We start from the raw sequence: 23,130 nt of genomic DNA on the forward strand, positions 1-23,130 counted from the left end.
AATCTGAGCTCCTGGCCGTGACTTGAAGGCAGGTGGTACACGCCTTATTATACCCCTTCCCTTTTGGAGTTTAGGAACGACAGCAGACAGCATTACAGTTAAAATAGAGGTCATAAGACGGACAAAACAGACTTCGTGGTGATAAGATACCAAATTACATACAAGACCTAAGGCAGGTGTTAAGACACCTCTACGGGCCATCAGTCTTGCTATACAGCATCCTTATCGTAAAACATTCTTTTTTGCAGACTCCAGGTTTTAAGCAGAGCCTTACTCCTTTAACCAAGTGCAAATGAAAGAATCCCTGAATCCATCTATAATCTGTAAGCCCACCCCTCTTCGAGATATCCCGCCTTTTCAGGCCAAACCAATATATGTCTTCCATGTATTGATTTATGACTTTGCCTGTAACTCCTTTCTCTCTAAAATGCATCAAACCAAACTGTTTTTTTTTAATTGTACTTTAAGTTCTGCGATACGTGTGCAGAAAGTGCAGGTTTGTCATATAGCTACACATGTGCCGTGGTGGTTTGCTGCACCGTCATCTGGGTTTTGAGCCCCGCATGCATTAGGTATCTGCCCTAATGCTCTCCCTCCCTTTATCCCCCATCTCCCCCCGGCCCTGGTGTACGACGTTCCCCTCCCTGTGTCCATGTGTTCTCATCGTTCATCTCCCACTTCTGAGTGAGAACATGCGGTGTTTGGTTTTCTGTTCCTGTGTTAGGGTGTTGAGAATGACGGCTTCCAGCTTCATCCATGTCCCTGCAAAGGACATGAACTCATCCTTTTTTATGGCTGCGGCATCAAACCAAACTTAATCTGACCAACCCTGGGCACGCCACAGTCACTCAAATTGTCTCAGAATAAACTTCTTTAAAATATTTTACAGGGGCCAGGTGTGGTGCTCATGCCAAAAATCCCAGCACTTTGGGAAGCTGAGGCGGGAGGATCACTTGAGCCCAGAAGTTTGAGACCAGCCTGGGTAACCTAGGGAGACCCTGTCTCTACGAAAAGTTAAAAAATTTGCTGGGTGTGGGGGCACACACCTGTAGTCCCAGCTACTGAAGAAACTGAGGTGGGAGGATCACCTGAACCCAGAAGGTCAAGGCTGCAGTGAGCCATGATGGCGCCACTGCACCCAGAGTGAGATCTTGCTCCAAAATAAATAAATAAATAAGTAAATAAATACTTTATAGAGTTTGGTTTTTCTGTTAACAATGCCCAGGTAGGCTGGGCGGGGTGGCTCATGCCTGTAATCCCAGCACTTTGGGAGGCCGAGGCTGGCAGATCACCTGAGGTCAGGAGTTCGAGACCAGCCTGACCAACATAGAGAAACGCTGTCTCTACTAAAAATACAAAATTAGCTGGGCATGGTGGCGCATACCTGTAATCCCAGCTACTGGGGAGGCTGAGGCAGGAGAATCGCTTGAACCTGGGAGGCCAAGGGTGTGGTGAGCCAAAGATCGGATGCCCTCACAGAGACAGAAGCTCCTGTACAAAAACCCTAAACAGTGGGGTTTGGAGAGGTCCCAGCTTGGTGAGGGCATCCGCATGGCGCCATCACAGAGACAGAAGCTCCTGTACTTGGAACCCTTCTGGATCCCACCTCATGTTCTCCCTCATCTGTAACCTTTATAATCCTCTTTCTAATAAACTGGTACACAGAAGTAAAGTGCTCCCTGAGTTCTGTGAGCTGTGATAGCAAATTATTGAACGTCAGGAGGGGGTGGGACCTCTGATTTGTAGCCAAGTCAGGCAGAAATGTGGGTACCTGTGGTCCCAGTGCCTGTGACTGGCATGTGAAGTGGGGGGCACTCCCGTGGGGCTGGGGGCTGCACTAACTCCAGGAAGTTAGTGTCAGAACTGAAGTGAATCGTTACACATGCAGTTGCTGTCCAGAGAGATGGAGAGTTGATGGTTGGTGGGAATGAAGCCTTGCATCTTTGGTGTCAGACGTGTTATGAGTGGAAAAACAGGGTTTTATTTTCTTTATTTTTTTGTTTCCTTTCTTTCTTTTTTTGAGACGAAGTTTTGCGGCATGATCTCAGCTCACTACAACCTCTGCCTCCTGAGTTCAAGTCATTCTCCTGCCCCAGCCTCTGGAGTAGCTGGGGTCACAGGTATGCGCCACCACGCATGGCTAATTTTGTAGTTTTAGTAGAGACGGGGTTTCTGCATGTTGGTCAGGCTGGTCTCGAACTCCTGATCTCAGGTGATCTGCCCACCTCGGCCTCCCAAAGTGCTGGGATTACAGGCATGAGCCACCGTGCTCGTCCCTACTTATTTTTTTTGAGACACAGTTTCACTCTGTCACCCAGGCTGGAGTGCATTGGCATAATCTTGGCTCACTGCAAACTTCACCTCTCAGGTTTAAGCAATTCTCCTGCCTCAGCCTCCCTAGTAGCTGGGATTACAAGCACCTGCCCCTACCACGCCCAGCTCATTTTTGTGTTTTTGGTAGAGCTGGGATTTCATCATGTTGGCCAGGCTGGTCTCCAACTCCTGACCTCACAAAGTGCCGGGATTACAGGCGTGAGCCACTGTGCCCAGCCTGGGATTTTCTTTCAAATCCACTCCTCCCTGGCAGCCCTAGAAGTCCAGGCCACCAGCCCCGGGCCCTGGATCCCCACCTTTAGATCTGTTTTCTGAATCTGATTGCCGTGTTTGTCCTACGGAGACTCTTCTGCCCTGACTGTGGTGGAGGCCGATGCCGGAGGCAAGTTGGACAATGGGAACTTGTGGAGGGCGGGGTTAAGCCGCGGAGCTAAGCCGCAAGTGTGAGAGGAAGCTGGGCTTGAGAAAGTTTTCTGTCAGTGCTCCGAATGCAATGGATGGAGCTGGGAATCCAGGGGCCCAGGCCTCATCTTGAGCCCACAGGATGCTAGGCCCCTAGCTCCACCTCCCTGAGACCCAGGAGTCCAGGACCAGCTCTTCTTTCCTGAGACCCAGGAGTCCGGGTCCAGCCCCTCCTCCCTCAGACCCAGGAGTCCGGGTCCAGCCCCTCCTCCCTCAGACCCAGGAGTCCGGGTCCAGCCCCTCCTCCCTCAGACCCAGGAGTCCAGGTCCCAGCCCCTCTTCCCTCAGACCCAGGAATCAAGGCTCTCAGATCTTAGTCTAAGCTCCCAGCTCCTCCCTCCTCCCTCGGTGACTGGCAGGGTATAGTCTAGTGCGTTAATGCCTAATGCCTGATTTCGGTCACCTGGCTGTGCTACCTGTGTGCTGTATCGCTTGCCACAGGAAACTACTCTTCTTGTGCCTCAGTTTCCCTATCTGGAAAATGAATCTGCTCCTCCCTTGCTTCCCTGGAGAGGATAGACAGCTTTTGCAAAAGGAAGCCCCTCCCTCCCTCTCCCTCTGTCTGGCTCTCGCAGCCTCTGTTTCTCTCCAGGGAAAGGGACAGGAGAGACTGTGGATGCTGGGGTAGAAAGTGCCTTCGACAGGAGGCAGGCAGGGCTCTCCCCTCCGGTTCTTCCTCTCCCTCCTCCCAGCTCTAGAAGCCCTACAGCTTCTCCCAGAGGCGCTGGCTGGAGGCAGAAGGTGGATGTACAGTCATCCTTGCTGGCCGTGCTCCCTCTCTCCCTCCCTCCCAGGATTTCAGCAGAATCATGGGCGCCTAGGTGTTTCCCAGAATATGAGTGTCCAGTCTAACTCTCGCCCACCCAGGGCTCTGAGTTCCTGGAAGTCCAGAGGCGGCCTCTTTCCAGACTTAGGGTCTTTGCTGATCCTGGAGTCTTTTTGGACTAAGGTCCCACCTCCCGGGAGCTCCTCGTCCCATTCTCCCAGGACTGGCCACTCTGAGTGGTGTCCACAGAATTATTATGTACGGGTGGGGTGGGGGTCCCCGCTGCTGGACTCTCTCCCCAAATTCTCTCCTCCCCCTCTTCCCTATCCTTCCCCCTCTCTCTCCTTCCTCCATCCTCCTCCTCCTCTTCTGACCTTCCTCCCCCCCTTCTGTTTCCCTCCCTCCTCCTCTCCCTCTCTCTTTCCTCCTTCTTCCCTTATCTCTCCTTCCCTCATTCCTTCCTCTCTTTTTTTTTTTCCCCCAGACAGAGTCGCTTTGTTGCTTAGGCTGGAATGGAGTGGCTCAATCTTGGCTCACTGCAAACTCCACCTCTGGGGTTCAAGTGATTCTCCTGCGTCAGCCTCGTGAGTAGCTGCGGCTGCAGGTGTGCCTCACCACATTGAGATAATTTTTGTATTTTTAGTAGAGACGGGGTTTCACCATGTTGGCTAGGCTACTCTCGAACCCCTGACCTCATGATCCACCCACCCTGGGCTCCCAAAGTGCTGGGCTTACGGGCGTGAGCCACCGTCCCTGGCTGCTCTCCTTCTTCTTTCCCCTCTCCATCTACCAATCTGACTTCCTCTCCTGACCTCACACATTTGTTCAACACATATTTGTTGAGCACGTACCAGGTACTAGAAAAAGGTCCATAGGAACGAGCCATGAACAAGCCAGATAAAGACAGCACCTCTGTAGAGCTTGCATTCCAACCAGGAAGATACACATTGTACAAAAAGATGGCCGGATGCTGTAGCTCACGCCTTTGGGAGGATGAGGAGGGCAGATCATGAGGTCAAGAGATCGAGACCATCCTGGCGAACATGGTGAAACCCCGTCTCTACTAAAAAAAATACAAAAATTAGCTGGGCGTGGTGGCACCTGCCCGTAGTCCCAGCTACTTGAGAGGCTGAGGCAGGAGAATTGTGTGAACCTGGGAGGTGGAGGTTGCAGTGGGCCGAGATCACAGCACTGCCCTCCAGCCTGGCAAGACCCTGTCTTAAAAAAAAAAAAAATACTAAACATACCTTACGCAAGTTACGCATTATGTAGGACGGGGATCAGTGCTGTGGGGAAAAAGCACAGGAAGAAGCAGAGGAGAGTAAAGGGGGTCTGGAATCCAGGGCTGGGGCAGGTTTCGCTATTGAATAGATGGTCGCAGAAGCCAGCTTCCGTCCTTCCTCCCTCTCCCTCCCTTCCTCGGTATCCAGAGCCCCCCAGTGCATTTCCCTCCCCAACCCAGGACACCTAGCAAAGAAACCATCTACCTGGATTCAAGCATTTAATAAAACAAGGCCCTCTTCGGGTTGCTGCCCAGAGACCCCCTGCCTGCACCGGTTCCTCGGGAAGTACCTGCCTGTGATAGGGCGCACGGAGGAGCAACCGTCGCCAGCACTAGCTGAGGTCAGGGGCTTGGCGAGTTAGCCCACGGAGTCTGTGTCCGTCTCCCAGTCTCCTTGCTCCTGGCTCCTGGGATCCTGCGCCTCTGCCCAACCTCGCTCACACTTCCTCTCCAGCCTGGAAAAGCCCCAGGGATCTCCGATGCAACCCCACTACCCAGCGACTCATCCTGGCCCACAGCCCCCTGTCTCTCCATCCAGTTCGTTCCGTACTCAGACCCAAAGCTGATCCTGTCCCTCCCTTGCTCACAGGCCTTCCATGGCTGTCCAGTGCCACCAGCCTCTGATTCCTGCATTCCAAACCCGACATGTTGCATGCTTTAAATAGCTTGATTTAGCCGTTTCACAATGTATATATATAGAACAAACGTCACGTTGTACACCATTAATGTGTATAATCGTTACTTAGTTAAATTCTTATTTTTTTTTTGAGAAGGGAGTCTGGAGTGTAGTGGAGCGATCTTGGCTCACTGCAAGCTCCGCCTCCAGGGTTCAAGCGATTCTCCTGCTTCAGCCTCCCGAGTAGCTGGGATTACAGGTGCATGTCACCACACCTGGCTAAGTTTTGCATTTTTAGTAGAGACGGGGTTTCTCCATGTTAGCCAGGCTGGTCTCGAACTCCTGAACTTAAGTGATCTGCCTGCCTCGGCCTCCCAAAGTACCGGGATTAGAGGCAAGAGCCACTGTGCCTGATCAAAAAAAAATTTTTTTTTTCATTAGGCGCCCTGCAATCCCCCACCTCCTTGTTTTAACCTGTGTGCTTCAGAGCATCAATGCACTCTTACTTTTTTGACTGGCCACACCATTTCTTGCCTTGGAGGCCCATTTTTTGCCTCACCTTCCATTCCTACCCTGACCACAGCTAACTCCTCATCAGCCAGCATCACCTCCTCCAGGAAGTCCTCCCTGACTCTTGGGCTGGGTTGGTGCATCCTCGCACTGTTTCGTGGCCCTCTGTTTATACAGCTGTCTTCTCCACCAGATTGGCATCTCCCCAAGGGCAGGGCCCAGGGCTGAGTCATCTCTGTGTGCCCGGCATCGCCTAGCCCAGCCCCATCCACCAGGGCTCACGAGATGACCCCAAAATGAATGAGTGTTCTTGCCTCTGCCTTTTCTTCATTTTTGCCTTACCTCTCCCACCCTACGCTCCTTCTGTCCGGGTGTTCTGTGAGCTGTACCATGAGGTTTCCTGACGATGGCTGAAATGTTCGAGGGGCCACTGTGGACCCAGGGCAGGGACTGGAGCTCAGCCACCACGGGAGAGATGGCTGTTAGTGAGGGGTGCGGGACCCTACCTGTCCCTCCGCCCGCAGCCCAGCCTTCAGCTTCACTGCTCCCTGTCCTTCAGCACGTGCCTTGGCTGCCTCCAGCCTTGGTCATCTCTTCTTGCAAGAAATTCTGGGGGCTGGACATGTAGGTCCAAGGGAGAAGAAAGCTGAGAGTTGAGACTTTGGGGTCTGAGGAAGGAGGGGCTCTGAGCCTGGACTCCTGGGTCTGAGGGAGGAGGGGCTGGGGGTCTGGACTCCTGGGTCTGAGGGAGGAGGGGCTGGGGGCCTGGACCCCTGGGTTTGAGGAAGGAGAGGTGGGGGCTTGGGCTCCTGGGTCTGAGGGAGGAGGGGCTGGGGGTCTGGACTCCTGGGTCTGAGGGAGGAGGGGCTGGGGGCCTGGACTCCTGGGTCTCAGGGAAGAGGGGCTGGGGGCCTGGACCCCTGGGTTTGAGGAAGGAGGGGTGTGGGCTTGGGCTCCTGGGTCTGAGGGACGAAGAGCTGGGGGCCTAGACTCCTGGGTCTGAGGGAGGAGGGGCTGGGGGTCTGGACTCCTGGATCTGAGGGTGAAGGGGCTGGGGGTCTGGGCTTCTGGGTCTGAGAGTGGAGGGGCTGGAGCCTGGCCGCCTGTGTCTGAGTTGGAGGGGACTGGGAACCTGGATGTCTGGGTCTGCAGAAGGAGGGCTGGGAACCTGGACTCCTGGGTCTTGGAGGAGGGAACCTTTGAGGATTAAAGGCCTGGCTCTCCTTCCTCATCCACACTCTGGTTTTAGAAACATCTGGTTTTATACAGCTGCTCCACCCGGGCAGGGACTGGAAGCCAAATGCCTGGCTTCTGGGCGGAGCCTGCACTGCCCCCTCCCACTGGACAGAGGACTCACCCTCCCCTTCTGCTCTGGGCTGGCCTCAGATCATCTGAGGTTCCATCATCCTGACACAGCCAGACACCAGGCGGCCTGGCTCCCAGCAACAGCGTCAGACACAGCCCGCCTGCCCTCGTTGGTGGGTGGGGTGTTCGGGCTCCTTGGGAATGCCCCTTTTCCCTGACAGCCAGGCCCAGGCAAGAGGCTTGGCCTGGGGCTGCCTCCTCGGGAAAACCCAGGGTGTGAGGACTTGGTATCTGGCAGGGGAGAACTCCAGGACAGGCTGGAAGAGATAGAGCAGCAGGGAGAGGCCAAGATGTAGAAACAGAGAAACGGAGAGAAACAGTGAATATGAGAGAGAGAGAGAGAGAGAGAGCCTCACCAACAGATAGGCACGGTGGCTCATGCCTGTAATCCCAGCATTTTGGAAGGCCAAAACAGGAGGATCACTTGAGGTCTGAAGTTCAAGACCAGCCTGGCCAACATGGTGAAATCCCATCTCTACTAAAAATACAAAAAATTAGCTGGGCGTGGTGGTACACGCCTGTAGTTACAGCTACTTGGGAGGCGGAGGCAGAAGCATCACTTGAACCCGGGAGGCAAAGGTTGCAGTGAGCCAAGATCTTGCCACTGCAATCCAGCCTGGGCGACAGAGCAAGACTCTGTCTTGAAAAAAAAAAAGAAAAGAAAGAGATGGGGATGCAGAGAGACTGAGAGAAGATGAAGAGACAGAGATAGAGAGGGAGACAGAAGGAGAAGGAGAGACAGAAAGAAAGAGACATACACACATGGACACAGTGAGGAGAGTCAGGGAGAGGCACTCAGAAAGAGCGAGAGCCACAGAAGAAGAAAGTCAGGGACACGTGAGAAAGGCGAAGGGACAGACATACTCCTAGGTCAAAACAGAGAGAGAGTGGTTGTGAGGGGGGACGAGGAGGAGAAACAGACGGGAATACACGGAGGCGGAGACTCAGACAACGGAGAAACAGACGGGTACATAGAAACAAAATGACAGAGACGCGGGGAGAGACAGAGACAAGGAGAGAGAAGGACGGAGGAATTTCTCCCGGCCGCTCCATGTCTTCCAGCCTGTCCGGGAGCTGGCCCCCGCCAGACACCAAAGATCGTCGGAGTCACAGGCAGGGAGAAATGGAACGAGGTAGCTACAAGGCAGAAAGTTACACATCCACGGTTCACAGTAAGAGGGGCAGAGAGAAGAACAGAATTAGATGCAGAGAGCGTTTTAAAGATTCATGGGAAGAAAGGCGTGGAAACAGACATTTATCACAGATCTTCTGGTCCAAGGGGCTGAGGCCCGGGCACCCTAGGCCTCACATCTCTTTTCTGCCCTTACTCTGACTCAGTTTCCCTGACGGGTGAGAGCACTGACAGACCCTGGCTGGCTCCCCGAGGGCAGCTGACCGACAACTCTCTGAGCTCATCCCTGAGTCCCCAGGGATACAAATCCAGGCGCCCCAGCCCTCCGCCACAGACCCTGGTGCAAACACGCAGACCCACGTCAGGCACTGAACGGACAGACGTTCACTCACAGCTCCGGTTCCAGGCAGCCGTGGCTCAGGCCAGCGCACACACGGGCACACCCACAGCACACACGTGTGTGTGTTTCATTCCGTCTACCAGTTGCCGAGACATGTCCCTGGGGGCCCAGCCCAGAGATGGATCCTGGGGACAGGAGGGGCGGCTGTGGGGAGAGGCAGGGCGGGGGTGGCTGGGGAAGGTGAGAGGGGGAGGCGGGGAGAGCTTTAAAGGAAGAAGAGAAAGAAATGAGGGTGAGAGGAGGAAAGAGAAGTGGAGAGAAAGAAAGGGATGGAGAGAAAGGCAGAAACCTGGAGAAGAGTGGTAACGGGGAGAGAGACAAAGGTACCAAGAAAGAGATGAGGAGAAACAGTGGCTGTGGAGAAAGAAAGGGAGGGAGGGAAACACAGGGATAGGGCATGAAGGGGATGGGGGAGCCCCCAAATGCAAGTGAGCAAAGAGAAAAATCAGGGGAGACAAGGAACAAGAGAGGGGAGGAAGAGGGAAGAGACAGAGGAGAGAGGCTGGGAGAGGAGGGGCGCAGGGAGACATGGGGGCCTGGGAAGGGAGGTCCGCCCGGCTGAGGGGGGTGGGAGTCATAGCGGGAAGCGGGTGGAGCTGCCCGGCTGGGCCGTGACCTCAGAGCCCCTGGCCCAGCTTAGCCTGACGTCAGCGCTGGCTCCCGCCCCCGCCTGCGCTGGTCTTCAAATGACCCCCCTCCAGCTCTCTGGCCACAGAGAGGCTGGGAGAGCAAGCCGGAGAGAAGAGAGAGCCTGGTCAGACCCACTGCGATGAGACAGGTGTGTGTGTGTGTGTGTGTGTGTGTGTGTGTGTGTGTGTGTATACAGCCATGTGGGAGAAACTAGTGCCATATGTGTGACCACGTGTTAGGGAACTGTGTGTGTGTGATTCCATGTGCGTATCAGTGACCACATGCGTGTGGGGGACAGCAAGCACGTGAGGCTGAGTGTGCAGGTTTCCATCTCTGGGTATACACTGCCGTGTGTGGGCGGCCATCACAGTACGTGTAGGTGAGACGTGACACGTCCGTATTTCTGTACCTGTGTATCTTGCTATAAATCCGGGTATGTCTGTGTTCCCCAGGAGGCAGAGAGAAAGAGCAAGTGAAAGAGACTGAGTGAGAGTTGGGTTTGCCTGTGGCACATGGGAATGGATTTCCGTTTCGTGTGCTCAATAGCTACTAAGTTGAACCAAAGGAAATCGCTGACACTGAGCTGCTCTAAACTTGTGAGGATGGCAATTTCATCTGGCTCAGTATCAGCTTGACAGTCAGGGGCTAGTTCTCCTGCCATCTTCCCTGCGCACCCCGTTGCCCCAGACTCTCAGGTGGGACTCTGTGTGTTTGTGGCCACAGGGGCATCCCTTCCTGGTGTGCTTTTTCCTACTGAGGGGTGTGTGTCTGCAGGTTCACCTGTGTGGCTGTTGTCAGGGGTCGCGGGATCACTGTGTTTGGCCTGAGTGGGTGTCTGGGGTCGTCCTGTAGAACACGAGTATTTTCATTCTGCGTATCGCTCATCATGTGTGAGTTCACGTGTGGGGGGGGTGTTTACACGTGTGTTCATCTGTGTTTCTGGAATCACAACCTTCTGGATCCCCAGCATGAATTGCGCTGCCCTCGGGAACTGAGGCAGGGCCAGGTTTGAGGCAAAGGAAGAGAGATGGAGGATATGGGAAGAAAGAATAATGTTTAATGTTGAGAGCTTAAAAGCTCTAACTCAGCTTTGTCCTGTAGAAACATAACAAAATCCACGCTATCTAATTTAAAATTCTCTTGTAGCCACATTTGAAAAAACAAAAACCAAAATTATGAAATTAATTTTAATAATGTATTTTTATTTAACCCAGTGTGTCAGGGGCCAGCACATTTTTTTTGGTAAAGGGCCCAATATTAAATATTTGAGGCTTTTGGGGGCCATCTGGTCTCTTTTGAAAGTACTCAACTTTGATGTTGTAAATGTGGAATCAGCCGCTGATGATGCGTGAACAAATGAATGTGGTTGTGTGCAAATAAAACTTCATTTAAGGACACTGAAATTTGAATTTCATATTTTTCATGCTCCACAAACTATTATTCTTCTTTTGGCTTTTAAAAAGCATCTAAAAACATAAAAAAAAAAATCTTAGGTTGCAGACAGTAGCAGGTCTTAGCATGCCGACCCCTGCTGTGTATAAGATATGATCATTTCAATACCTCATCAATATATGTGAATGAGATATTTTACTTTCTTTTCCCCAGACTTGGGCTTCAAAATCCACTATGTTTTTATAGCACTTCTCACTTCAATGTTACCTTTTCGCTGGAAATACCCAATCTGTGTTTAGATTTTATAAACTTTACAGTTGTAAAAGGAGCATCCTAGATGCAACCTGTTCCAAACATATTTAAAAGCTTTCCAATAACTGAATCAAGTAAGAGTTTTTAAATTTAAGTGAATTAAAATTAAATACAATTAAAAACAGTTGCTCGGTGACACTGGCTGCATTTCAAGTGCTCGGTAGACACGTGGCTGGTGGACACAAAGGTCTCCACCTTAATGACGCATTTAAATAACCCACAGTCAGCCTAGGAGGCAGGAGACGCCAGAACCAGACTGCCTGAATTTGACCCCTGACTCTGCTTAGTACCTGAGTGGCCTTGGGTAAAAGTATTTGCCTCTCTGTGTCTCAGTTTCCTCGTCTGTAACAGGAGACAGTAAAGGTACCTGCCTTATAAGGTTATTGTAGAGACCGGGTGTAGTAGCTCACGCCTATAAACCCAGCACTTTGGGGAGAGCAAGGCAGGAGGATCGCTTGAGCTTGGGAGTTCGAGAGCAGCCTGGGCAACACAGCAAGATCCTGTCTCAATAATAATAAGTATGATTATTTGGATACGGAGTCTCACACTGTCACCCAGGTTGATGTGCAGTGGCGCCATCTCAGCTCACTGCAACCTCCACCTCCCGGGTTCAAGAGATTCTCCTGCCCCAGCCTCCTGAGTAGCTGGGACCACAGGCGTGTACCACCACGCCTGGCTAATTTTTTTATTTTGGTTTCACAATGTTAGCCAGGCTGGTCTCGAACTCCTGACTCAGGTGATCCACCTGCCTTGGCCTCCCAAAGTGCTGGGATTACAGGCGTGAGCCACAGTGCCTGGCCTCCTGTCTCAACTGAAAAAAAAAAAAAAAAAAAAAAAAAAAAAAAGATATATATATATTTATATATATATATAAAATAAGTTGTTGGAGAGTAGTGTCTGGCTTTCCTGATTCTGAGCTGTTCCAGCAGCATTTACTGGGGCACCTGGTTCTGCTGGGGAGTTGGGCAGTGGAAAAGGAGAACCGGGCTATGCCTCTGGAAAGTCAGAGAGAAGATTCCTCCACCGTGGGCTGCTGACCTTGTGCAGGCCACCCTGCCTGGCTACTCTGTCCTTAGTTAGGCCACCTGTGCGGTGGTAGCGAGCACTAGCTGTCCCCCAGGGCTCTCCCGAGGGCCAAAGCCAGTGTATTAGGTTGAGGTTTAGCGATTCAATCCCTAGGGTTCAAATCCTGGCTCCTCTGCTTTCCAGGGATGACCTTGGGCAAGCTGCTGAACCTCCACGTGACTCAGTTGCCTCATCTGTAGAATGGGGATAATAATAACAGTACCTACCGTATAGTGCTCTTGTAAGGATTAAAATAAATTGGTTCATCTAAAAGGCTTACAGCAGGGATTGGTACATAGCATTTTGGTTTCTTAGTACATATTATTATTACTGTCTCAACCCTAAGAAACTTTTGACTGGGAGATAAATCCTCATTTTATGTGCCACTAAGAAAGAGGAGGGAAACGCCTTGGCAATTAAATTGTGACACTCCATGGCATGTAATCGTCCTCATGGATTTAAGAGACTTCAAAACGTGGAAAAAAATTGTATTAGAAGGAACAAAATCAGGCTGGGCTTGGTGGCTTACGCCTGTATTCGCAGCATTATGGGGGACTGGGGCCTGGGCAACATAGTAAGACTCCTAATTTTTTTTTTTTTTTTAATTACCAAGTCATGGTGACTCCAGCCTTGTGGTTCTGGCTACTTGGGAGGCTGGGGTGGGAGGATGACTTGAGCTCAGGAAGCCAAGGCTGCAGTGAGTAGAGATGGTGACACTGGGCTGGAGTGAGACCCTGTCTCAAAAGAAAAAGAAGAAAGGAGAGAGAAAGGGAGAAAGGGAGAGCAAGTGAGAGAGACAGAGAGACACAGAGAGAGAAAGAAAAGAGACAGAGACACAGAAAGAGAAAAAATGAAAAAGAGGAAGGAAGCAAGGAAGGAAGCGATGGAGGGAGGGAGGAAGGAAGGAAGGGTGGGAGGAAGGGAGGGACGGAGGGAGGGACGGAGGGACGGAGGGAGGGAGGGAGGGAGGGAGGAAGGGAGGAAGGAAGAGGGAGGAAGGGAGGGACGGAGGGACGGGGTGGGGGGGAACCGAGGGAGGAAGGAAGGGACGGAGGGACCAAGGGAGGAAGGAACGGAGGGAGGGAGGAAGGGACAGAGGGAGGGAGGGAGGAAGGGAGGAAGGGAGGGAGGGAGAAGGAAGAGGGAGGAAGGGAGGGACGGAGGGACGGGTGTGGGGAACGGAGGGAGGAAGGAAGGGACGGAGGGACCAAGGGAGGGAGGAACGGAGGGAGGGAGGAAGGAAGGGAGGGATGGAGGGAGGGAGGAACGGAGGGAGGGAGGGAGGAAGGGAGGGAGGGAGGAAGAAAGGGAGGGAGGGAGGGACGGAGGGAGGGAGGAAGGAAAGAAGAGGGAGGAAGGAAGGGACGGAGGGAGGGAGGGAGGAAGGGATGGAGGGAGGGAGGGAGGAAAGAAGGGACGGAGGGAGGGAGGGACGGAGGAACCGAGGGAGGAAGGAACGGAGGGAGGGAGGAAAGAAGGGACGGAGGGAGGGAGGGACAGAGGGACTGAGGGAGGAAGGAATGGAGGGAGGGACGGAGGGGGGGGAGGAAGGGAGGGAGGGAGGGAGGAAGGAAGGAAGAGGGAGGAAGGAAGGGACGGAGGGAGGGAGGGAGGAAGGGACGGAGGGAAGAAGGAAGGAAGGGAGGGAGGAAGGGACGGAGGGAGGAAGGAAGAGGGAGGAAGGGAGGGAGGGAGGGAGGAAGGGACGGAGGGAAGAAGGAAGGAAGGGAGGGAGAGAGGGAGGGAGGAAGGGATTTTGTAATCTTCTCTCCGAGGAGGCTCTCCAGACTCACGCCCCTTCCCTTCCCTTCTCGGCTCCCAGCAGGACGCGCCCAAGCCCACCCCTGCAGCCCATCGCTGCTCCGGCCTGGCCCGGCGGGTGCTGACCATCGCCTTCGCGCTGCTCATCCTGGGCCTCATGACCTGGGCCTACGCCGCCGGGGTGCCGCTGGCCTCCGACAGCTACGGCCTCCTGGCCTTCGGCCTCTACGGGGCCTTCCTCTCGGCGCACCTGGTGGCGCAGAGCCTCTTCGCGTACCTGGAGCACCGGCGGGTGGCGGCGGCGGCGCGGCGCGCGGCGGCACGGGGGCCCCTGGAGGCAGCCACGGCGCGCAGCGTGGCACTGACCATCTCCGCCTACCAGGAGGACCCCGCGTACCTGCGCCAGTGCCTGGCGTCCGCCCGCGCCCTGCTCTACCCGCGCGCGCGGCTGCGCGTCCTCATGGTGGTGGACGGCAACCGCGCCGAGGACCTCTACATGGTCGACATGTTCCGCGAGGTCTTCGCCGACGAGGACCCCGCCACGTACGTGTGGGACGGCAACTACCACCAGCCCTGGGAACCCGCGGCGGCGGGCGCGGTGGGCGCCGGAGCCTACCGGGAGGTGGAGGCGGAGGATCCCGGGCGGCTGGCGGTGGAGGCGCTGGTGAGGACGCGCAGGTGCGTGTGCGTGGCGCAGCGCTGGGGCGGCAAGCGCGAGGTCATGTACACGGCCTTCAAGGCGCTCGGAGACTCGGTGGACTACGTGCAGGTGAGTGGAGGCGCCCTCAGCCCACTCGTGACCCGAACGGCCGGATCCCACGTTCCTGGGGTCTTTCCTTCAGTGTACAGATTCGAATGAATCTCTCCCTTTCTTTCTTCTTTCGTCCATGCAGTGGAGAGATTCTTTCCTTCAGTCATTCATTCATCACCCATCTATCCCTTTTCCAACATGGAGAGCAGTCGTTCATTTACTCATTCAATTACTCATTCAATTTAGAGGCGTTCTTTCCTTTCTTCATTCATTTGCACATTCCAGGAAGAGACAGTTTCACTCATTCTTGACTCATCCATTCATCTATCCATCCTATTCAATATAGAGATTCGTCTGTTCATTCATCCATTCATCCACTGATTCAATTATCCATCCATTTGATGAAAAATTAAGTCCTTCCTTTCTTCATTCAGTGTAGAAACTCTTCCTCACTCATTCATTCATCCATCCATCTATCCATCCAGTCTGGAGAACATTCATTTTTTAATTCCTTTATGTATGCATTCCATATAGAGTCATTTCTTCCTTTCTTTGTTTACCCACCCATTGGAGGCAGATACTTTATTTCACTTATTCATTCACTTACCCATTCATTTATCCATTCATTCAATATAGAGATTCGTTCATCTATCCATCCATCCATCCATCCATCCATCCATCCATCCATCTGTCCATCCATCCATCCATCCGTCCATCCATCCATCCATCTGTCCATCCATCCATCCATCCACTTTTCCATGCATTCAATATAGGATTCAGTTCTTCCTTACTTCATTCGGTGTAGAAATGCTTTTCTTCACTCATTCATGCACCCATGTATCCATCCAATATGGAGATTATTTACTCATTTCTTCATTCATCTATTAAATGTCGAGATTTGTTCCCTTTCTTCTTTCCTTCTTCCCTCCCTCCCTTTGCTCTTCTTCAGTGTTGAGATTATTTCATTCATGCATTCAACCGTCTATCTATTCAATATAGAGATTAATTTCATTTATTTACTCATTTATCCATTGCATTTGGTGTAGCAATTTTTTTTTTTTTTTTTTTTTTTTTTGGAGACAGAGTCTTACTCTGTCGCCCAGGCTAGAGTGCAAAGGCACGATTTCGGCTCGCTGCAACCTCCACCTCGGGTTCAAGCAATTCTCCCACCTCAGTCTCCCCAGTAGCTGGGATTACAGGCACCCGCCATCATGCCCAGCTAATTTTTGCATTTTTGTAGAGACAGGGTTTCACCATGTTGGCCGGGCTGGTCTCAAACTCCTGACCTCAGGTGAGCTACCCACCTTGGCCTCCCAAAGTGCTGGGATTACAGGCATAAGCCACCGTGCCCAGCCTGGTGTAGCGATTCTAATGCATTATATTAGTTTTCCATTGCTGCATAACAAGTGACCATATGTTTGCCAGTTTGAACAAAACACATTTATTATCTCATAGTTTCTATGACGCAAGAGTCAGCACAACTCAACCGGGTCCTCTCTTCAGGATATCACCAGATTGCAATCAAGGTGTCAGCTGGAGCCGGGTCTTTTTAAGGCTTGGGGTTATCCTTCAAGCTTACGTATTTGTCGGTTGGCAGAATTCATTTTCTTGCAGTCACAGAACTCAGGGTAGCAGTCGTTTGCCTCTTGAAGGCCAGCAAGGAGAGTCTCTAACTTGTAGATCTTCATTTAAAGGGTTCTCCTGATTGGACCAGGCCTACCCAGGATAATCACCTTTTGATTAATTTATAGTCAAGAGATTTGGGGACTTAATTACATTGCAAAACCCATTCACCATTTCCACATTAGGTAATATAATCATGGCGGTTGTATCCCTATAGCTTAGTAGGAAGTTAGGGGTCTCACACACCAGAGGAGACTGTATGTCTTATGGTTCATGTTCATACAAGGATGTGCATCTGGAAGTACATGTTAAACTGTGATTACACATTGAAAATGACTAAAAATCTCAAAATTACGTTCAGATTGGTTGCATGGTGCCTCAGCGGCATTGCATCCCCCGGTGCCCCCCCTTTAAGCATCAGCCTGGTGCAGGGGTCTGTGCTGATCCTGGCCCCTTCCACCTCACAGGTCTGTGACTCTGACACAAGGTTGGACCCCATGGCGCTGCTGGAGCTGGTGCGGGTACTGGATGAGGACCCCCGGGTAGGGGCTGTTGGCGGGGACGTGCGGATCCTTAACCCTCTGGACTCCTGGGTCAGCTTCCTAAGCAGCCTGCGATACTGGGTAGCCTTCAATGTGGAACGGGCTTGCCAGAGCTACTTCCACTGTGTGTCCTGCATCAGTGGTCCCCTAGGTAAGCAGGGGCAGGGATTGGGAGGGCCTTGGATGGGGTGGAAAGGGAGAAGGGAAGCCAGATGGGGCTGAGGATGTGACTGGGGTTGGGGACAAAGATGGAGCAGGGCAGGAATTGGGGATGGGATAAAACTGGAAGTTGGTGGCGAGGATGCTGCTTGGGCTCAAGCTGGGTTTGGTGTGGGGAGTGAGGCTGGAGAAGGAAATGGATGGGGATTGAGGTTGGGGCTGGGGAAGGAGATGGGATAGGCTTGGAGTCAAAGACAGAGCTGGAGCTAGGTTTGAGGTTGCAGTGGGTTTCGGATGGGGCTGAGAATGGATTTGGGATTGGTGATGAGACTGGGGTGGGCATGTTTGCAGTCACAGTGGGCATGGTTCAATGACAGGCAGGTTGGAGTGGGCATGAGGTTGAGGACAGCACGGGTCTGGAGCTGGGATAGTGCTGAGATTGCGATTCTGATGACGGAGGATGGGGTTAGAACTGGAGATGGGGTTGGGGCTAGAGATAGCATTGGGGTTGGTGTTGGTGACAGCGGAGGCTGACACTCTTTCACGCCTCCCCTCCACCCAGGCCTATACAGGAACAACCTGTTGCAGCAGTTTCTTGAGGCCTGGTACAACCAGAAGTTCCTGGGCACCCACTGTACTTTTGGGGACGACCGACACCTCACTAACCGCATGCTCAGCATGGGTTATGCTACCAAGTAAGCCGAGGGGACCGGGTGGTCGGGTATGTGTAGAGGCCAGTGAGTATCTCAGTGTGTGTGTGCGTGCTGGGAGTTCTCCAAATCCAAAGTAACTCACTAGACAATGGGCCCTACCAAGGGAGACACTGGAGGAGAGAGGAAGATACCATAAGGGGCAGAGGGGCCATTTGCATGGAGCCAGTGGACTCTACCACATGAAATATTAGGGGAGAGTGAAAGACACCATAAGGGACAAGGGTGGCGTTTGCACTGAACCACAGAATGCAGTGAACGCTACCAAGAGAGGGAAGGCGAGGGTGGAGAACTCCACCCAGGATTGAGATAGGGTGACTTGGTTCTGCCATGGGGACCGAGGTGGCACAGTGGGGAGTGAAGTGGGAAGGGCAAGAAGCAAATGCATGGCATGGGATCTAACTAGTGAGAGAGCCATGGAGAAAGAATCAAGTGAGGGGCCGGGCGCAGTGGCTCACGCCTGCAATCCCAGCACTTTGGGAGGCCGAGGCGGGCAGATCACGAGACCAGCCTGACCAACGTGATGAAACCCCGTCTCTACTAAAAATACAAAAATTAGCTGGGTATGGTGGCACGCCCCTGTAATCCCAGCTACTCAGGAGGCTGAGGCAGGAGAATTGCTTGAACCTGCGAGGCGGAAGTTGCAGTGAGCTGAGATTGCACCACTGCACTCCAGCTTGGGCAACAGAGTGAAACTCTGTCTCAAAAAAAAAAAAAAAAGAATCAAGTGAGAGGAGAGGAGCACCCAAACTCGAGTAAGTTCTTCAAGAGAAGACAGGTAATTCAATGATTCTATGAGACTCAGGGGAGCATGAGCTAGACCAAGTGAAGTTCAGAGGAGAGTGATTTCTGCAAAGCCAGGCCCACTGAAAGACCCAGAGAGAACTTGAGATGTTCCAAGGGAATCCATGCATCCATTCACTGGACGAATATTCATTAGGTGCCTAGAATGTTTAAGCTGCAGGGATACGGCAACAGACAGACGGGACACCAATTGATTACCTCAGTCTCGGAGACACACAATGATGAATAAGTAGAACATACCGTATGTTAATGGTATGTGTTATGGAGATAAATAATGCCGGGGGTGGGGGGATAGGAGATTTTGGGGTGGGGAGGGAAGTGTTAAGTGGGGTGCCTGAGGTAGGATGGGGAGCACTGAGCTGGGGGAGTATTAGGAGAGGAGGATGGAGACTTAACGAGGGACCCACTCAGGAAAGGCTTATAGGCTTAAGGACTCTAACATGAGGGAACCATGGGGGGGTTTTGAGCAGAGAAGTGATATGTTGTAATGGGATTCCTCTGGCAGCTGTTTTGGGTAGGGACTGCAGGAGGCAAGGTCGGAAGCAGGCAGGCCATTGAGGATGCCAAGCAGACATAGCGGAAGGAGACTGGACACTGTCAAGTAATGCCCGGGATTCTAGTCTTGTGTGGGCTTGGCTGGAAACTGTGCAGGGATTGATTAATGATGTCTGCCACAACACGGGAAGGAGGCCTGATGGCTCCCTTGAGAAGTTCTAATACAGACTGCACAGGGTAGCAACCACGCCCATCTCGCTCCTCACTGTAGGGCCTGCCAGTAATAGTAAGCATGGTCGTATTAGTAATGTGTTAGTGATAGTATTAGTAATAGTGTCAGTAACCAACGTGATATTAGAAACAGCAATAGTAATGGTATTAGTCATAGTAAAAACAGTAGTAGCTAACGGTTATTGAGCAAATACTATCAACTGGTCCTAAGCACTTGTCATTTAATCTTCATTCAATCCTCACAATATCCTTGTCAGATAAGAACCTTTTTTTTTTTTTTTTTGAGATAGAGTCTTGCTGCATTGCCCAGGCTCAGGCTGGAGTGCAGGGGCACAGTCACAGCTCACGGCAACCTCAAACTCCAGGGCTCAAGTGATCCTCCCATCTCGGCCTCCCAAATAGCTGGGACTATGGGCACATATCACCTGTGATGTGAGACCCCATCTCTAAAAAGAAAAACAAAAACGAAAATGCCTGGATATTTATTTTTATTTTTATTTTTTTAGAGATAGGGTCTCACTATGTTGCCTAGGCTGATCTTGAACTCTTAGCTTCAAGCGATTTCCCCACCTCAGCCTCCTGAAGTGCTAGGATTACAGGCATGAGCCATTGGACCCCGCCCATTGGTGCTTACATATTTATTTGTTTATTTAGTAGACATAGGGTCTTGCTGTGTTGCCCAGGCTGGTCTTGAACTCCTTATGCCTCAGCCTCCCAAAGTGCTGGGATTACAGGAGTGAGTGAGGAACTATGTCCAGGCCTAGGAACCATTATGGACCCTAGTCTACACATGAGAACACTGAGGCCTAGAGAGGCTAAGAAACTCGTCCCCAGTGGCCATCCACAGCGGTCATTTCTGCCCCCAGAATCCTGCCCAGGCTCCAGGGAGCACGCAATGATGCCCTCATTCCTCGCCCTGGTGCAGGTACACCTCCAGGTCCCGCTGCTACTCAGAGACGCCCTCGTCCTTCCTGCGCTGGCTCAGCCAGCAGACGCGCTGGTCCAAGTCGTACTTCCGCGAGTGGCTGTACAACGCGCTCTGGTGGCACCGGCATCACGCGTGGATGACCTACGAGGCGGTGGTCTCGGGCCTGTTCCCCTTCTTTGTGGCGACCACCGTGCTGCGTCTGTTCTACGCGGGCCGCCCGTGGGCGCTGCTGTGGGTGCTGCTGTGCGTGCAGGGCGTGGCGCTGGCCAAGGCGGCCTTCGCAGCCTGGCTGCGGGGCTGCCTGCGCATGGTGCTGCTGTCGCTCTACGCGCCCCTCTACATGTGTGGCCTCCTGCCCGCCAAGTTCCTGGCGCTGGTCACCATGAACCAGAGCGGCTGGGGCACCTCGGGCCGGAGGAAGCTGGCCGCTAACTACGTCCCTCTGCTGCCCCTGGCGCTCTGGGCGCTGCTGCTGCTTGGGGGCCTGATCCGCAGCGTGGCACAGGAGGCCGGGGCCGACTGGAGTGGCCCTTCCCGCGCAGCCGAGGCCTACCACCTGGCCGCGGGGGCCGGCGCCTACGTGGGCTACTGGGTGGTCATGCTGACGCTGTACTGGGTGGGCGTGCGGAGGCTTTGCCGGCGGCGGGCCGGGGGCTACCGCGTCCAGGTGTGAGTCCAGCCACACGGTTGCCGTCTCCAGGGTCTTCAGGGGAGGCCAGAGGAGACCTGCAGGGCCCCCGAGCCACGAACTTGCTGGGTGGTTCTCTGGGCCTCGGTTTCCCTCCTCTGCAAAACGAGGGGGTCAGCCCAAGATTCTTCAGTCTGGACTATATTGGGACTGGGACTCCTGGGTCTCTAGGGAGGGGTATTTATTGATCAGGATGTGGGATTTGAGGAGTGGAGGGGAAAGGGCCCTGCTTTCTCCTCGTTCTTATTTAATCTCCATTTCTACGGTGTGATTAGGATGTAATAAAGAATTTTATTTATTTTCCCCGAGCTGCCTCCTTTTTTGAGAACTAAGGGGATTGGGTGATTGAGAATTGGGAGCGCTGGGCTCAGTGCTGGGTGCTAGCCATTTGAACCTGGACAAGACGCTCTCCTTCCTTGGAACCTGGGGTTCCCTCTTTTGAGAACAGGGATTATTAATCCCATGCGGCAGGGTTGGTGTGAGGGTTGCATCACTCAACTCATTCACTGGTATTACGAAGCACCTGTCACCTGCCTGCCGACACTGTCAGGCACTGCAGATGGTGCTTTTCTCTCTAGTCCACCTGCTCAGAAGGCTAACTCATCCCTCTTCTCCTCAAACCTCCAGCACCTCCTCCCCTAGCCTCTTAGCTGGCTTCCTGTCTCACTGAGAAAATAGGGGTTAAAAAAGAAAACTTTTGTGGGGGCCCCTTCCCGCTCACTTGCCCTATGCCCATACACTCCACCTTCTTCCTATTGCAGAGGGTGACTTGTCTGTGCTCCATGCCAACGCCAACCTCTTCCGTTAGGGCAGCAGACCCTGTGACCTCTTTGTCTGCTAGAAGACTTCACTCCAGCAGTTCCTTCCGCCTGATCGTCGATTCTCCTTTCCCCTTGACCCTTTTCCATCAGCATCCAGACATACTGTTACTCTTCCATTTTTAAGACCCCCTCTCTTGACCTCAGCTTCCCCATAAACTACTGTTCCATTTCTTTCTGTTAATAGCAGATTTCTTTGGGACACTTGTCCGTATTTGCCTCCAGTTTCTCTCCCACAGAGTTCACCCATTCAAAGTGTACAATTCGACCAGGTGTGGGTGGTTCACACCAGTAATCTCAGCACTTTGGGAGGCCGAGGCAGGTGGATCACTTGAGGTCAGAAGTTCAAGACCAGCCTGGCCAACATGGTGAAACCCCATCTCTACTAAAAATACAGGCATGGCGGCGCATGCCTGTAATCCTAGCTACTCGGGAGGCTGAGGCAGGAGTAGGTGCATGCCTGTAATCCTAGCTACTCGGGAGGCTGGGGCAGAGGTTGCAGTGAGCCGACATCGCGCCACTGCACTCCAGCCTGGGCCTTGGAGTGAGATCCTGTCTCCAAAAAAAATAAGATAAAATAAAACAAGTCCTGCTGGTATGTAGAGAATGGGCTACAGCAGGGAGAGGCCAAGGAGAGGCAGGGGGGCTGGTCCGTGATCCAGACATGAGGTGGGGGTGACTGGGACCACAGAGAAGGCAGCTTCAGGAGATATTCAGAAGTTAAAAAGTCTGAGAGTTGGAAATGAAAATGAGTTGGAAGTGGAGGAGAAATTAGATTCCTAGGTTTCTGGTTTGAACTGCTAGGTGGATGGTGGTGCTCTTTCTGGTAGGAAGAAAGCCTTGGGGAGAAAGAGCCTCTGAGGACAACATCAAGGACTCTATTTGGGGGTGCCTTCTGCAGGTGGAAGTGTCAAGGAGACAGCCAGTAATCTGAGGGGGTATCTGGGTTCCCGCCTAAACCCTCAGTGCAGAAACCTGCCCTGTGATACCCTTGCCTATCACTGTCATGATGGGGGCCGTATTCATCTGGGCATGTGTGGGCTTGCTGCACCTCCTCCGACCTGAGTTAGTAGTGACCACCTTCAGAGATGAAACAATCCAGAGTTGAAATATATTCTTTATTTTCAGGATGGAAATAGGATAGGGAAGGAGGAAAGAGATACCTTGGTTAGCTGCCACTGCAGTACCATTCAAAGAACATCCTGGGGAAACAAAGAGGTACGTGTGTAACAGGAAGGGCTGGTGGCTAGAAATCTAGGTCCTGGAAGCCTGGACACCTGGGTCGAAAAGGTGGACAGACCCTGGACTCCTGGGTCTGAAGGAGGAGGGGCTGGGGGCCTGGACTCTTGAGTCT

General features: G+C 52.7%; 1 protein-coding gene across 2 annotated transcripts; it reads left to right on the forward strand.

Annotated features, from left to right (window-relative positions):
- Positions 1-9,578: 9,578 nt before the first annotated feature.
- On the forward strand, positions 9,579-21,264 carry HAS1 (hyaluronan synthase 1). 2 transcript variants are annotated; one of them, XM_012461958.3, is made up of 5 exons: positions 9,579-9,645; positions 14,089-14,796; positions 16,869-17,094; positions 17,665-17,797; positions 20,268-21,264. In XM_012461958.3, exons 1-5 carry the CDS (start codon positions 9,637-9,639, stop codon positions 20,941-20,943), a joined length of 1,752 nt encoding a protein of 583 aa, XP_012317381.2. In that variant the 5' UTR covers positions 9,579-9,636; the 3' UTR covers positions 20,944-21,264. The 2 variants fall into 2 exon arrangements, with proteins under 2 accessions (XP_012317381.2, XP_012317386.2); XM_012461963.3 differs by having other exon boundaries at positions 14,092-14,796.
- The last annotated feature ends 1,866 nt before the right edge of the window (positions 21,265-23,130 follow it).

This window comes from Aotus nancymaae, unplaced genomic scaffold (genome assembly GCF_030222135.1).
Source record: "Aotus nancymaae isolate 86718 unplaced genomic scaffold, 86718_ANA_hifiasm-v0.15.2.pri h1tg000028l, whole genome shotgun sequence".
Lineage (NCBI taxonomy): Eukaryota > Metazoa > Chordata > Mammalia > Primates > Aotidae > Aotus > Aotus nancymaae.